A 17,295-nucleotide genomic window follows, 5' to 3' on the forward strand; every position below is an offset into this window, starting at 1 on the left:
TAACTATGTAGGGGGAAAAAGTGCAAAGGATATTTTTAGTTTCTGAGATAGGGAAGGGAGAGAACCAAGGGCTTAAATAGGAACAAAGAAGGGTTCTCTCTTTTAAGAGAAAAGTGAAGAAGAGAATATATCTGGGGCTGGAGCAATAGCACAGCAGTTATGGTGTTTGCCTTGCATGCAGCCAACCCGGGTTTGATTCCCAGCATCCCATATGGTCCCCCGAGCACCGCCAGGAGTGATTCCTGAGTGCACAGCCAGGAGTAACCCCTGAGCATTGCCGGGTGTGACCCAAAATGAAAAAAAAAAAAGAAGATATTAAGGGAGGGGGGGGTTAAAAAAAAAAGAATCCTGAAACTTAACAAGCTACCAACCATTCTCAAGCAGAGTCGAAGATATGGATAGTTTTCTACTTTCGAAGAGGCCAATGAATCTGAAGGGAGGCATGGGTACAACCTGCCTGGATGAACAGAAGGCACCCCTCCCAGGGCGTCAGAACAACTCGTGGCGTGACCCTTCTCAATCCCCACCATTAGAGGACATCTGTGAGCACAGAGGCACCCACAAATCAGCAGAGACCTTGTCTCCTACTAATTCTGAATTCTTAGAATAGAAATGTAGATGGAGCACTCGAGGTATTAATCATCAAGCAAGTGGAACACAGAAAGATTCATGTCCATGTGTATATAATCCAGGAGCTAAAGAAAAGGAAAAACATGACGTTTCTTGGAAGAAATGCACCTTCTTTCATATCCCAAGATAGTGTGGCTCTCGCTTCAGGTGCACTTTATAATTTGCCAGACAGTACATGAGACCTTGATCCTAGCCAAACAGTTAGATTTCACAGTTTGCGATAATTTATTAAAGGAGAAAACACCTTTCTCTTGGTTATTTCCAAGTACATTGGTTTTTCATCCAAGTGTGACATCTTTCCACAATGTGAAAAAGACATATGAGCCACCATCTGAGCCTCCTGGTTTAAGACTTGACCAATACATTCCACAAAGCTCAGCCAAACCTGAAGACTCAATATAAACATCTAGGCAAGATGATAAAGAACATATGACAAAAAAACTTCCCCTACATCTTTAACCCCAATGTTTAACCTCACAGGATATTCATAACCTCTCTTGAAATTCACGTAAAACATCTATAATAAGTGGGGTTTAAAATAAATCATGCAGTACATACAGCAGACACATGCACAAAGAATTAAATCATGCAGTTATCATCTTGGCTTGTTTTTATTCTACATGAACAATTTTGAGGCAAAACAAAGCGAGGTATTTGATAGTATTTTTGGGTTCACATTGTAGGTTGGAAGTCTGTATGAACTAGAGATATACACAGCCCCCACAAAAAAACTTAATAGAGCTAAATTTACAGAAAACACTGCAATTTTGAAAAATGAAACTCAGAATATAAGGAAAAAATAGTTTCTCCTTCTTAACAGGAGATCACCTAAGGTAACAGTTAAAACTATGCCAAATGACTTTCCTTAAATATTCTGGGCTAGTAGATAATATCACAGCCTTGCTGTGATTTAAGTTATTAAAAAGTAAGTGATGAGGAGGAAGGAGAAATTCTTTGTCTCTGTGTGTTTTGTTTTGGGGAAGAAGTTGACAGGCCACATTCGGGCAGACAGAACCACAGCAACTTCCATCCCTTCTTCTCACTGCTAGATTCATGTCACTGTCCAAAGTCCTGCCCCATCTTGGCCATCCATAGTAACCAGAAAAGCCCAAGTCTCCTAATGCTAAAGGAACTGTAGGAAAGAGGTTTGCAGGAAGTCCAACTCACAACAGAACAAGGGAGAACAAGATGTCCAGCTGGGGGCTGGAAGGAGATAAGTCTGACAACAGAACATGGAACTGAAAGCACCTTAGAATTCAGCCCATTCAAGTTCCTAGCTTTGTTTGTTTGTGTTTGGGGCCATGCCTGGCTAAGCTCAGGGATTACTCCTGGCTCTGTGCTCAGGAATCACTACTGGTGGGCTTCGAAGACCCTCACGCTCTCTATATCGTCTCTGAGCACCTCCAAGAGTGATCCTTGAGCATAAAGCCAGTAATAAACCCTGAGAATTTGTGGGCATGTGCACACCCTCCCCCACCCAGAAAGAGTAAAACGTTCTTATGGCACAGGTACAATAACTACCACATAGAATCGATCCAGGCATCCAACAACTGATGGTTAAAGAATGTATAAAGATGGATAAAGACGTGGATAAAGAATGCATAAAGAATGATAAAGAATACACAACAGAAGACTATGCCGCTTCAAGGAATGATTAAAAAAAATCATGCAATTTGCTGCAACTTGAATGGAAATAATGGATATCATATCAAGTTAAGTGAAGTAAATCAGAAGAAGGACAAACACTGGATAATTTCACTCATCTGTGGTGTATCTAGATTACAAGATGAGGGAATGCGAGGTATCAAAGGGGCAGTACGTACATTATCCTTGAGCCTAGATTCTAGAAATGAGAAGGATAGAGAAGGAAAGAAATTGAGGTCCAAGGTCAGAGGGTAGGGATAAGGGCCTCATGGGTGCGTGCATCAATGGAGTAGAGGTGACGTATGTGCATATATTTAAGCCATAAAGCCAACAACGCTAGAGAGGAAACCAAAGCTGTAACACCCAAATGTTCAAAGGTGCCTGTCAAGAAGAAAGGCTGGGGATCAGCAGAGAGCATGGGATCTTAGTGGAGGGAAGGTGACACTGATGGTGAGACAGGTGTTGGAACACCGGATGCCAAAAGCTCTATTGCTAACAACTTTGTAAACCAAGTGCCTTCCTGGGAAAAAAATTCTTAAGTGAATTATCTGAAGAAATTAAAAACTGTAAATGTGTCCAAGTACTTTTCCTTCAGCCACTTGAATCATGTCAAACAAATAAAGCAAAAAGAAAGTGATTTTTAAAAATTAACTAATAGGATTGTGTTACTTAATCTAAGTGGATAAAAAGGTAGTAGAGTGGATGCATTGTGGTGTGTGCGAATGGTAATAGGCCAGTACTTGGAACCGGGTTTTGATTAGCATTTTTACCCGTTTTTCCATGATTTTACTTATCCCTGCTTAGCCAGTAGCTCGCATTGCTATTTATATTTAATTGTGTGGGACCACACTGGCAGTGATCAGGGGAATTGACCCCAGGTAGTGCCAGGAATCGAATCCAGGTCCTCGTGAATCCAGCACATGCAGGGCACATGCTCTTGAGGCATATCCTCGTTTTCCCTACACACCGAGTTTTATGTGAGTGTCCAAAAATATACCAGAATCTAGAAGAGCTACAAAAAGAAAGCACATCAGCACCCCAAGTTGTTTCATTCTCAAATGAAATAATTTCAAGTCACAGATACTTGCAAGACACAATTTCTTGCCCCTTCAAAAGTTTTCACCATCGATCGCTTCTACCCACGTGATGCTATTCATACCTGCGGAAGTTTCTCTAAATTTGTCACTGGTCTTCTTTTTCCTCCATTTCCAAGGCTTAAAGATTTTACCAATGGAAGATAGTTTCCCCTTTCTCTTGAAGGGAGGTGTCTGGGAGCCTGCTGTTGGGCCATCCGAGTTTGCTATAGAAGCTTTGTCCAGTCCATCAACTGTGGAAAGAAAAATAAAATCAGAAAAAAGTTACAAGAAGTTTGAATTCACATTATCTCTCTCTTCCCACACTGCTAAAAAGCATACCGCTCTAATTGGAATTTCACATACAGTTTATCATGCCCCGTTTCCAGCCAGAGTACTCCCCTGATATCTATCAGGGAATCAATCAATCAGAAATTATAGTCCCCTTAGGTAATGATTTTTGGGAAACAGAAAAGAAGCAAGGGACTTACATAATAGGTAAGGCCAGAAAAGTAAGGGCCTGCCAGACTCAGCTGAATCCATCTGCAGAAACTACATCAATATTTTGCACAGGAATAAAGTATTCTAAGTTTTCTTGAAATAGGATGTTCCTCCAGAGGCTACTTTGGCATTCTTAGTAATAAATATTACAGTTATGATGTAGTTAAAACCATGGTTTTTCCTTCACAAAATAAAATTTACTGCCAAGAAGCTAAATTCGCATTTTTACAACACTAAAACTTCTATCTTTTTGTTTTTATTACCAAAAAAAAGTTCTCAGTTGCAAATCAACTGATCAGGAACAAGAAAATGTAGATCTATGACAAAATGTATCTTTATGGGCCTTAATCATTTTATTGATTAGAATAAAGGACCCAAACTTTAAGTTCCATTTGTGCTATATTCTACACAGAACACAGCTATGACTTACATTGTGCCAACTATCAAATTTTAATGGCAAAATGCTGGAAGCAGCCCAGAATAGATAAACTATGTTATTGTCATGCCAATGAAGAGCACTCAGCCAGAGGCAGACAGCAGACACCAAAAATATACAACGATATTAATGCATCCCCAAAACTTTGCAGAACAGTGCTAAACAATGGGTGTACATACTGTGAAGTTCTACTTACATGAAGTACTAAAAACGGTCAAACTAACATATGACAAAAAAGGGAAAAATACAAAATATCTCATCAAATGGCATGATTGTCTGCATTTCACTTTGTGTATAATTTGTCCTCAAATTATACACAATTTGCCACCACCCAGTGTGGAGTTAGTGAAGACCACGTGAGAATCTGAAAATCTTAACAAAATTGAGGTCCACTTAATGATACACATGCTGAAATATACGTACACCCATCAAAAGACAAGTGGAAAGACAGATGAAATGACCATATGAACAAATATACACAATAAATTTAAAGACAGATGAAATGACCATATGAACAAATATACACAATAAATTAAACTGCAGCAAATTTTTAAGATATTGAATTGAGATGGAGGGTAGTCACTCCACCACTCTTTCCTTTTCAAAAGTTCCTAACAAAATATAGGAGAAAATGGAAACAAGTACAGCAAAAATCAAGTGGCAAGGGCCTCTGCTCCCACAAATTTCAAGCACCCTTACTTTCTTACTATTCCTCTGAAACACCCTGAATGTCATACAAAAAGCAAACATCAAAAGACTCTGCTAGAAGGCTTTTTCCACTCTGGAGAAGTCCATGTTCTCTTTTGACTAGCTATCTTTTTCTTTCTCTCCTCTCACATTTCTCTGACTAAATGTCTTTAAGTAAAATTACTTTGCTTCACTTAAAAAAAAAACAGAGATAAAAAGGAAAGCAGATCGACCTGGGGCCACAGGGCCCCGAAAACAAGGTAGAGGTAAGAGTCCTGGTGTGTGTATACCAGACTCTGAGCTGGGAAAGCCAGCAACCTGGAAATACCAATGAGCATAGACCAAACAAGCATCAACAAAGGCCCACTTCCTGCAGTCACAGGAGCAGGAAAGGGAGAGCCACACCGGACACAACACTTGTAGACAATCCATTGCTCCAGGCTGGCCAAATGCCACAGACAAAATTGACTCTCTGTGCCATGGAGGCTGAGGGAAACCCCCAGTGGGCTACAGCACGTTCCCCCCCGCCCCCCAACGCTGCCAGGGTGGGGCCAGAGATGACCATGAAGACAAGACTCTCAGGCCTGGCAGCTGTAAAGAAGACAGCTTCTGTGCCAGGGAGACCCTGCAGGATGGAATTGTGAACTTCCCTTCCTGCCCAGCAATTACAAGGCATCTCTCCTGCCTTGTTCCCATCAACATTTGGGCAGCGTCATCCAGTAGTGAGAAGGTGTCTTGCCACCACCCAGTGTGGAGTTAGTGAAGACCACATTGAGAATCTGAAAATCTCACTCTGTCCAACAGAAACAAGGGGCTCCCAATCCGCCCTACACACACACACACACACACACACACACACACACACACGAGAGAGAGAGAGAGAGAGAGAGAGAGAGAGAGAGAGAGAGAGAACAAAAGGCCTCAATACGGTTGAACAATCTCACAAAACTCATAGGCAGAAGTCTAGAAATGAACTTTAAAGCCTCCAGGTGCTGATTCATTCACAGAAATTGATTACCATTCTGTGAAAAGAAAAAAAAAAGAGGGGGTAGAAAAGCTGGTCTCAACTTTCCTTTAAATATATCACTGTCACTATCCTCCCGTTATTCATTGATTTACTTGAGCGGGCCCAGTAACATTTTGAGACTTGTTACTGTGTTTGGCATATCGAATATATCGAATACGTCAGGGAGAGCTTGCCAGGCTTTGCCGTGCGGGCGAAATACTCTCGGTACCTTGTCGGGCTCTTCGAGAGGGGCAGAGGAATCGAACTCGGGTGAGTGCAAGGCAAACGCCCTATCCGCTGTACTATCACTCCAGCCTTAAATATATGAAATAAATATATGAAAGCCAGTGAGAATATATTTCTGAAGCCCAGTAATAACAACAAAAATAGTAAGAGAAAATCATATGAAGTAAAAATGATTTGATATACTCTGCTGTATTGCTGATAGGTATGCAGAGTGATTTAAAGAAATGTCATGGAGAGAGATGTATTGTATCAAAGAATAAACTCAAATGCATATGACATTCAAACACAAAGAACAGAAAAGAAGTAAACATAAAAACCTGGTTCACCAAAAGATGGTTTCTAGGGACTCAGAAAATAGTACAGTGGATATGGTGCTTGCCTTGCATGTGGCCTCCCTGGGTTCACTATTTCTCCAGCAACAATATCATACGTTCTTTTAAAATTGCTTTATATTTTATCTTTGTATTTTTTTAGTTTCTGTGCGTGTGTTGTTTCTAGGCATTTTTCCTTGTACCTTTACAGCTATAATGCTTACATAGTATTATCACTATATATTTTAAATTTCTGTTATAGATTCATTGCTTCGCTGTAATTTTTTCCTTTCTCCTTTAAAGGCCACAGAACATCTGGCAGAGAAACATTACAGCAGTGCTTAGGAAAGACTGAACTATATCCTACATTCTCTTCACTAAAATAATGATTTAGGATTGTGCTGTCATTTTTAGGGCTCAGCATACAATTTCTGGGCACTGGACCAGACAACTAGGTCAGAGGGAACTGATGCTATCACGATTGCAGATGAGATAGGATAATGATGCCTAAGGAAGCTAGGTGGCTCTCCGTGCCTTGAGCTGTCTAAGAGAGATTTGACTTGCTTGCTAATCCAAGTCAACATGGGGTGGGGTCAAATCCCCCTCTTCTTGAGGTCACTTGATGGCCAGTGGAAAGGAATGGAAAAGAAGCAGAGTAAACCGTGTATGCGTGTTTTGTGACCAAAATCTCCACGATGTTGGGAATGGGTGACCTCTCCCCCACCTCCCTGTTCTTCCAGAAGCCTGACAGTTACACCCACGAAGTGCCTCTGGTGACATATAAGCTCATTAATGGTCATGATCCAAAGACTCACAAATAAATCTTGAAAGAAAGCAAAGCAACACATTGCCAAGACCCGAAAGTGACCATCCAGTTAAAAAATTAACTCCAGCTGTCTCACCCTACTTAAAATTTTAGAGTTCCTGGAGCAACATCTCATACATCACTATCACTGGATGTACCAAGAGTAGCACGTGTAATGTACTAGGCAACCAATCTCAATATACACATATATGTATATATAATATCCATCCATATCTATATTATATGTATATATTAGCACACAAGGCTCAATCTTTAACAATATGTTAGTAATTTCTTATACAAGGGTTTAATGGCTCCAGGGTAAGATACAACAATCTTCATGCACTTTCCTCTAAGGAAACTTTTTTGAATCATTTTTAGTAGATTATTCATGACAAGCATTACAAAACAAATTATATAGGTCCTGTTTTGGGGGCAGGCTTTGGGGGTCAGGGTGGAAAAATCTGAAATCTGGTGATGGGAAGGTATAATAGTGGTGGGGTTGGTATTGAAATCTTGACTGTAATAAATTACTGTGAACAACTTTGTAAAAATAATTTCTTTAAAAGCAGAGTAAATACCACTAAAAATACTATACGTACACCGAGATAGAGAGAGAGAACAAAAGATAGTGGTTGCTACAGCCCAGGTTCTCACACTGGAAAGATTATAGATAACCAAAGTAGGAGAACAAGAACTAGACAGGAAACACTGGATTTGAACATCAGAGTGAACTCATTTTAGACATAGGATAGAACAGACAGAAAATGCAGGCATATGGTTCAATATTCATACATATTTTTTAAATTTGTTTCTTTTTTTGTTTCTTGGCCACACCCATGGGTTCTCAGAGCTTACTCCTGGCTCTGTACTCAGAGATCACACCTGGCAGGGCTTGGGGAACCATATGTTATGCTGGGGACTCACCCAGGTCAGACCATGAAAGGCAAGCACCCTACCTGCTGTACTATCTATTGATCCGGCCCCAAACATGGGTTTTCTAATCCAGATCACTCAAAGGGCATGGAGACAATGACAGCCTAACGGGCACACTACTCAGACCACTAGTTCCTCCAAGCATTCTCCAATGAAAGCAATGTATCTTCTTACAGAAATTCTGCTTTTGGGATGAAGGCAAGGAAAACACTTGGCGAGTCTAGAGCATCTTAGTGTGCTAGAAATAAAGAAAAGTGTCCAAAAAACAAAGTGGTGAGAGTAGACCAAGGCCTTGGAGGCACGAAAAAGTTCCTGAAAGTTGAGAGTAGAACAATGGGAGCAACCAGATAAAGCAGCATTAGGTGATAACAAACACCCGTGACCCAAACTCATATAGACACAGACGGAAGAGTGAACTGTGGGAGAACAGACTGATCTGTGCTGAAGAATTCCACACATTAATGGAAGCCCTCCTGTCAAGTAACCAAAACTTAAATCTCTACTCTTTGGACGTGACCCACATCACCTTCCTTCCCAAGAGAGTGATGTGGATAGCAAAAAAAGGTGAAAAATCCTGAAAAACTCCCTCCCCCAAGTGGTCTTTGGGAACTTCAGCAGCAATCAGTCTTGTTGATACAAGGCACCCATGCCTCTATGTGATGAGAATCAGGCCTTAGAACTTGCAATATTGCCATTTGAAAGGAGGGGAAAAAAACGATATTTGGCCACTTAGATGACAGAAACATATTTCTCATATATATTTATTTGGTCTCAATCCACAGTTCTTGGCTTGGACTTCCCAGAGCTAAGGAATTTCTTAAGTGATGAAAATGATAAAGCTGTCTCTGGTTATGTTAATGATGTGATACTTGGAAAGCACCTCGGGGTGGGGGCTGGCTCCTAGCAGAGCCAACCATGTGCTTAGATGACTGGAACCTTTGGAACCTTTGTCCCCCACCCCACCCACCCACTTGATCCCATCTCTGGGGAGGGAAAAGGGGATAGAGATAGAGTTTAACCACCCGCAGTCAGAGTTCATCAATCATGTTGATGTCATGAAGCCTCCATAAAAATCCCAAAAGAAGGGTCGTTAGGTTGGGCAAACTCCCAGGTTTGGGAACAGGTGGGAATTTGGGGAGAATGACCCACCTGGAGAAAGCAGCAGGAGGAAGTTCTATGTTCCTTTCCCCAAACCTCACCCCATGCATCACATCCATCTGTCTTTTCCCCGAGTTACATGTTGTCCTTTGTAAGAAAAAGGCAATCTAATAAGTACAACGTTTCTCTGAGCAGCTCTGTGAATTAATCAAAGCCAAGTGAGGATCACAGGAAGCCGTGAAACAGAGCTAATCAGTCAGAAGTGTGCACAGGTAACCATCTGGACCTGTGATTGGTGCCTGGCGTCAAGAGAGTTGTTGCTAAACCTTCCATCTGCAGTGACTCTGTCTCTGTCTCTGTCTCTGTCTCTGTCTCTCTCTCTGCCTCTCTCTGTCTGTCTGTCTGTCTCTCTGTCTCTCTCTCTCCCTCTCTCCCTCTCTCTCTCTCTCTCTCACACACACACACACACACACACACACACACACACACACACACAACAGCCTGGGCTTGCACCTGGGATCTGCTATAAGAATGGAGATGGGGGGGGGGGGGGGGGGAAGATAGTATGTCGGACTGAAGCCTTCCCCATGGAACAAGATTGTCTTTGGATCAACAGTGCCAGCACTGGGTTGATATCTCCACCCTTGCTTGCTGTAAATGTGGGGAACCCTCTTGCTTCCATGAAAAAGAAACCAGGAACTCAGAGTAGAGAGACAAGTTTGCAGGTAAGATGCTTGCTTGCCTCATGTGTGGCCAAGCTGGGTTCAAGCCCTACTACCCTGTGGTCCCCTAAACACCTCCAGGAGCTACTCCTGAGGTACAGAGCTGGAAGTAAGTCTTGAACTTCTGGGTGGCCTGGAAGAAAACAGAAATGAAAAGAGAGAATTTTAAAGGAGAGGACATTAGCTGGGATGCCAGAGTGTACTGTTCATTATCATCAGTATAGGGATCTGCTCAGAGGCCATGGGGCAAGCTCAGCAGTAAGCAAGCACCTAGACTTGAGTCTGAACCCCAGTACTACATGGTTCCCCTAAGCACCCCTGATGCATCCCTGGAGATCCCATAGCACCACTGGGCATGGCCATAGAAGACCCAGAGCACCCCTGAGTTGATCCAAGTTGTACCTGTTACCACAGGGTCTGAGCAACTCCAAATCCTTGAGCCCTAGCACTGAACTGCCTGGCTGGCTTGGCTGAATATCACTAGAAGTATGCCCCACCTCTCTCCCCAAAAGAATTTCTGCTCAAAGCCTGAGGAAGTAATATGCTTTAGAATAGCTGTGGCCCATGTACCCCGTCAAAGACTTGACCTGACATCAGCTCATGTTAGTTCCCATAGTTGCTGAGCCACAATTCTTTCCATTATCTCATACTTGAGATGAGAAAACTGAGATTCACAGAGATGAAGCATGTATCTCCCGAACAGCATACTGTGTGCTTGTGTGTATTTATATCCCTAGAAGGGAAGATAAATGCTGGTTTACTAAATTGTATTAATAATGAAAGAGGCTTCCTGTTTAATTTAACGGTGGTGGAGCAAGGACTGGAATAGAAGTTAGGTCTGTCTCCAGATGTGGTTCTTCTTACCTACTGCATCCCCAAAGCCTACTTCAACAGTTGATGCCAGTGTGTACCACTGGTGGCTCATGTTTAAAGTAAAGTAAAGTAAAGGCCCTCCCGTTGATCATCGATTTGCTCGAGCGGGCCCAGTAACGTCTCCATTGGAGACTTTGTTGTTACTGTGTCTGGCATATCGAATACTCTCGGTAGCTTGCTGGGCTCTCCGAGAGGGGCGGAGGAATCAAACTCGGGTCGGCCATGTTGGCTGCGTGCAAGGCAGACGCCCTACCCGCTGTGCTATCGCTCCAGGCTCATGTTTAACTGTGGATTAAATAATACAGACTGCAGCCCTGGAGTCAGTGCACTGACTTGACACTAGGAACACATCATGGAAGGTCATGAGCAATCAAACACATGGAGACAGGATTCTCGCCCTTCTGGAAGGTGAAGGCAGAGATGATCTATGGCCAACATGGAGAGACCCTGCAACAAAGGTGGTCCTGGAAGTCGGGAAGTCAACTCTGGCCCTGATTGGGGTAAACCGGGAATATTTCTAGGACATGAAAGACATGAATGGACACAGTGAAGACATGTAGCCTTTTTGGAGAAAATCAAGGAGGAGAGGAAATGAAAGAGAACAAACCAACGATGGCTGAAATTTTATAGTAAATGCCAACGAAAATGTTATCTTGGTGTGTGCTTGCTACAGACACGAGACATTTATGGAAAAAAATTAAAACTATTAAGTCTACAAAGTCATGTCCTTGAACATATAAAATGGTTACATGTGAAGCATTTTCAAGAGAACTAGAGATTTTTTTTTTTGAACTTTATACGCATAAATGTCTACACCACTACTTAAAAATCTGGAATTAATGACTTCTGGGTGTTTTTCCCTAAAGAAGAAAAACATGAATCCAAAAACTATCTATGCACTCCCATGTTTACTGCAGTCTTATTTATAAGAGCCAAGAGCTGGAAAGATCCTAACAGACTATCAACTGAGAAGTGCATCAGGAAGGAGTGGTCTATTTACACACAATGGAATATTTAGCTATAAAATATGATGAAATCCTGCCACTTGCAACACATGCGTGGACCTACAGGGTATCATGCTTAGTGAAATAAAACAGATGGAGAAAGACAAACACCATATGATTTCACTCAGATGTGACATATAGAGAACACAAACAGGAACTGGGTAAATGGCTCAAAAGACCTTAACACAGGCTTTGCCTCCAGAAGATGCAGGTTCGAATCCCAGTGGCACACCACATAAATCCCTGAACTAACGCCAGGAGTGATCCCCGAAACACAATAGTCCATGAAATACCATTGGGTATTGCCTCCAAACAAAATCAGCATTAAGGTAATAACAGTTTAAAGTATTTAAAAAAAATACTTGGTTATCCTCTATTACAATCTGGTAAGAGTAAGAAGAAACAGATGTGAACAAAAGAACAGAAACAAGATACAGTAGAGTAAAATGAAGGCCCCTTAGTCCCCCTGGAGGAAGATCGCCCTTGTAACTCACCCCCACATTTTGATAATTTTCATTTCTCCATCACTTAGAAAGAAACAAAGTTATCAAAAGGACTTGGGACTGTACTCCCTGCTGTCATTAAAATTGAGTACCGCAGAGCTTCTTCAAAATGAGTGTTAAGGCATCACATCCATAGACAAAGTAAGTGATTCTGAACCTGAACTCACCATCTGGGTTAAGGTAGAGGCCAGGCAACAAAAGCTTCCTGGGACTTCTTCCCAGCCAGCCTCCATGTATCCCAGCCACTCCCCCAAGTTATCCCAGGAGAGGTTCTACCTAGTCTTGATCAACTTAATACAATTATCTAATACTCTTGTGTTGTCTTCTCTCCCTGAACATTACACCCGTGAGACTCATCTTACTACATGAGCACTTCAGAGCAAAACCTCCTAGTTGCAAAATGACAAAGATGCTACCTTAGCAAGGTATCAGGTGCGGAGAGTCCTTGAAAAGGATAAGGTTCATGCACGGTTCTTCTTTCCATGAAGGCTATCATTACTATTTTATCCGGAAAATGTAAATAGTATTTCTTTTCCCTTACTAGCTTTTGGGGAAAGCTCATGTAGCTTTCTACCATCTTCTGCAGTTGTCAGAAGCAGGAAATTCGAAGGTTACTGAAGTGACATGAAAGGTTTTGGAAAAGCAATTTAATTTTTTTCTGTAGATAATGAAAGCCTTGTTTATTCTGACCATCCCTGAGCAAGTAGCAGTTCTGCACAAAGCAAAATTCACAGAAGCACTGAGCCCAACATTTTCCTTTGAGGTGGTTGCGAGGGGGTGGGGGAGGGCGAGGACTACACTCAGCGGTGCTCAGCAGCCACTCCGGGTCTGTCTTCAACGTGTAAGGGAAGGACCTAAACCTCTGAACTAGCTCTCTGTTCCCCAACAAGCTTAGAAGAACCCCGGTCTAAAAGAGAACCTCCACATGATTTCATATGTATTAGAACACTAGGAGGAAACTGAGATACAAGCAAGCCATGTGGTTGATTCCTGATTAAGGTTTGCTTGCTTTTTGTTTTATTTTCTGTCTTCTACTGTCATCACTGGAATAAAAGAGCTGACCACATGGCCTCCTGCTGGACGAGCAGCATGATGGTTAGTATAGCACTAAAAAGAAAAGGGGATTTGGGGGCCGGAGGGATAGTATAGCGGGTAGGGAGTTTGCCTTGCACGTGGCAGACTTGGGTCCAATCCCCAGCATCCCATATGGTCCCCCCCCCAAGCACCGCCAGGAATGATTCCTAAGTGCAGGGCCAGGAGCAACCCCTGAGCATCAGTGGGTGTGACCCAAAGAGAAAAAAAAAGAAAGAAAGAAAAGGCAACAGGTCAGGCAGTAACTCTCTGTTCATACTCTGGCCATTGACCACCTGGCTAGGATGACGAACTGGACACCAACAAAGAAGCTGAGCCCCAGATCCACCGCTACTATTTAACCAGCCTGGTGACTGAGCGGTGTACCACTGTTAAGACTAGCAGATTAGGCTAAATGATCTCTGGGTTCTTTTCCAACCTGAAAATCCATCTATGCCTCTCTAACTGCTTGGTGCTGATGTCTACAGATCTTATTGGTCACCCCTGTCCCCAAGCTTTCCCTACATCCCTCTCATTAGTTGTCACCACAGATCCACGAAGGAGGTACAATTCGTGTTCCTGTTTTGTTAATGAGGCAGCTGAAGCCAAGAGAGGCAAGCGACTGGTCCAAAGTCAAACAGCTGGTAAGTAGGATTTAAACTCAATAATTTGCATCTACAGTGTCCTTTGTACAAAGTGGGTCAGAGAGTTGAGGGTGGAAACAGGGCTCTATTTTAAGAGAAGGCCAGAAATAAACTCTAGTGAATAAGAACTCGATTCTACTCCAACCATTTTCTTGAGCACATCCAAAGAGTTAAGGCAGGTGACATTTTTGCTCTCTAGAAAAAATTTTTAAAAGTTGCCCAGGATCACCAGTTAAGTCCATATTAGATTGCATAGAATCCTTATCTATCATAGTATTCACTTTAGAAATTTGATGATGCCATTTTTGGTTAAACATGTTTTCCTAATGGAGGCAGCCATTATTTTTAAACCCCCAAGGGGAAAGCTACTAAAGACTTCCATCTGTCTGCAAGTACTGACAAAGAATTTCAAAGTTTAAAATATGGCCGATGGGCCCACAGAATGAGTATGTTTGTGCAGCTGTATGACATCCTGGTGCAGTGACATGAACAACATCCCCTTGACGTACTGCAGGATATTTAATGGATTCAACCATGCCACTCCTATTTTCAGATTTAAAGAAACTGGTGGAGCAGGGGGAAGGTCCATTTTAACCTAAAAACCTGGTAAGATTTTTAAGGTATTATCACTGTCAGTGGAGGGCTTATGAGGAGAGGGCATGGCTGAGCACCGAAACTGCAAGAAATGGGCTTTTGGGAACGAAAACCAGAAAGGACACTGTGTGCAGGTTGTGCTAGGCTTGTGAAAAGGAAGAAAACATGACACATTTCTATGGGGTCAAGTACTGAGTGAGAGAGATTGTCACCTTCCTGTTAGGATAATGCCCTACTCCCTTCATGCTGAGTAAGCACATATGGCTGGAGCATCTGGGGAGAAGCTGGCAACCCTTATCTATAAATTATAAAATAAAATCCCCCCCCAAAATTTCACAATTTTTAAGTGGCTCAATTTTGCCTCAAACAAAATGATGAAAAAATTCCCTCTGGAGAATGACTGTAACAGTATTCTTGAAATGACATTATTAAATCTTGCCTAAAATCTTTAGGTCAAAAGGCGGGTGGATAAATATGAGCTGTGAGAGTCCACATAGAAGGTTGCTAACCCTGTCGGTGGTCCAGCAGTCCCCTGGCAGCCACACGAAGTTCCCAAGGATGGAAATCTGGGAAGAGAATAATGGCCACATGTAACTTTCTGGACCATATTCCCCCAAGGCCAAAAGGAAACCTTCAGTTCTTCGACAATGGAAAGCAGGAACCTTGGAGACCCAAGCTGTGAGCTTATACAATGGAAAACAGGATGCAGGGAGGAGAATTTATGTCAATTAGTCAGAAAGAGTCCCAGAGGCATCCAGATTTATATCCTTGTCATTCAGTGAAGAGGTGGCGGCAATAACCCAGGCATCTCAACTTGGACGCAAGTAGGGAAAGTGGATTAGAGATGATGAATGGGTCCAAGGGACACTGAGCAGGAAGAATGAGGAGGCTGAGAGGCAATCTGGAGAAGTCATGGAGAACGCAATGGCCGGCTTCTCTCCAAGGAGATGGCGGAATGTCAAGAGCAGCAGAAGACTTGGGAGGAACGACCTATGGCTGGGGTTCAGGCGCCAGGAACTTCAGGTATTGGCAGAACATTTAGGGAAAGATGTCCAACAGACAGAAATACATTATTGGCACGTTAGAGGCAAGTCCATGTTGAAGTTATTTAGGAGAGGCCTCCAAACAAAAGAGGCAGTGGAGGGTCAGAGGGAATGATTAAGAATGATTACATTTAAAAGGTAGTAGGCTTCGTACAATAATCTTGACTTTCTTTGGTGAGTTTTTTCATCTGAATCATTAGGGAAAGACAAGTAAGTCATTAATTGTTTTCAATTCACCAAATGTGAGGGCTGCTCAAGCAAGTTGAGAGACTGATAAGAGAGACACGGTGGGGAAGGGGAGATTGAAGACCCCAGAAAGAATTCACAAGTCAGTTAGGGGCTGGCTTCCTTGGTAAGAGGCTGGAGTACAGCGGATGGGTAGGAAACTTGCCGGGCATGTGAAGACCCAGTTGGATGCCTGGCATCCCATATGGTACCCTGAGCACAGAACCAGGAGTAAGTTCTGAGCACAGCAAAAACATAACCACCAAATAGCAAGACTTGAGTGGAGAATGAGACTCTGGGCCTCCTGTGGTAGACAGCAGGATGTAACCAGAAAGAAATGAGATGATACCTCAAAGGGATGAAAAAAAGCAGGATGGCATGACCTCGTAGGAGAATCCACACAACACAGTCAACGTGGACAGGAAGGGCTAGAATGTTGACAGCAAAGAGTGATGAGGAATGGCCTCCCCTTAGAAACAGTTACCAGGGAAGAGTTGCCCAAGGAGAGCTGGGTTCCAGGCGAAACACAGAAGACGAAGATAAGGGGGCAAAAAGATGAGGATGAGAAAAACCTACTGATGCGTAATTCATTAAGTGAACAACTACGATAGACCAGAGAACATGCCGCAGGTAGAAATGGGAGCAAAGGTAGACTGGAATCTGCCCTTAGGAGGTGTACCGTGTATAAGGGCAAGCACTATTCTGGCACCCATCTATTTCAACACAGAAGTGCAGCTTGTCAGGAGAGTTCTGGAGACGCAGGCGGCCTTGGGGACTCCACCATCAGCTCTTGTGGTAAGCATCCATCAGACAGCCTGGCCTCCAGGTTGAATTAAAATTCAGACAGACACTGAGGGTAACGGAGATTTAGCCGAGTTTCACAGGATGACTTACAGATGGTAAAAGCTTGATCGAATTAAGAACAACTGTTTAAAAGTCGCTGGAAAGGATCAGCTTGCCTTAGTTTGTATATCTAATTGGGAGACTGGGGGGACAAAGGGGTGCAGGAGAGAATGCCATCTCCCCCCACACAAATAATTTTACTAGAGGGATTGCCCGCGGGGTTCATTTCAACTCCTTCTCTCAATATCATCATTAGGATATCCCACTTACAAGATGTTCTGTTTTGATTTCTTCCTTTCGGATGACATGTGTGATGCAAGCATTCCCAAGAACGAGCCGTTCTTCTGCCAGAAGACTCAGGCAGAACGCATGGGTTGTCTCGATCCAGTCTGGGCACCAT

The 17,295-nt window shown here is 42.7% G+C and overlaps 1 protein-coding gene across 3 annotated transcripts in view; it reads right to left on the bottom strand.

The window, feature by feature from the left end:
- PHACTR2 (phosphatase and actin regulator 2) overlaps window positions 1-17,295 on the bottom strand; it is a 308,176-nt gene that overhangs the window by 111,437 nt on the left and 179,444 nt on the right. For all 3 annotated transcript variants that reach the window (XM_056126232.1, XM_056126233.1, XM_056126231.1), the window contains exon 2: window positions 3,434-3,601. In XM_056126232.1, the coding sequence (XP_055982207.1) occupies window positions 3,434-3,601 (168 nt within the window). The remainder of the gene's footprint in view (window positions 1-3,433; window positions 3,602-17,295) is intronic.

Source organism: Sorex fumeus, unplaced genomic scaffold (assembly GCF_029834395.1).
Source record: "Sorex fumeus unplaced genomic scaffold, SorFum_2.1 ptg000061l, whole genome shotgun sequence".
In the NCBI taxonomy this organism is placed as follows: Eukaryota; Metazoa; Chordata; class Mammalia; order Eulipotyphla; family Soricidae; genus Sorex; species Sorex fumeus.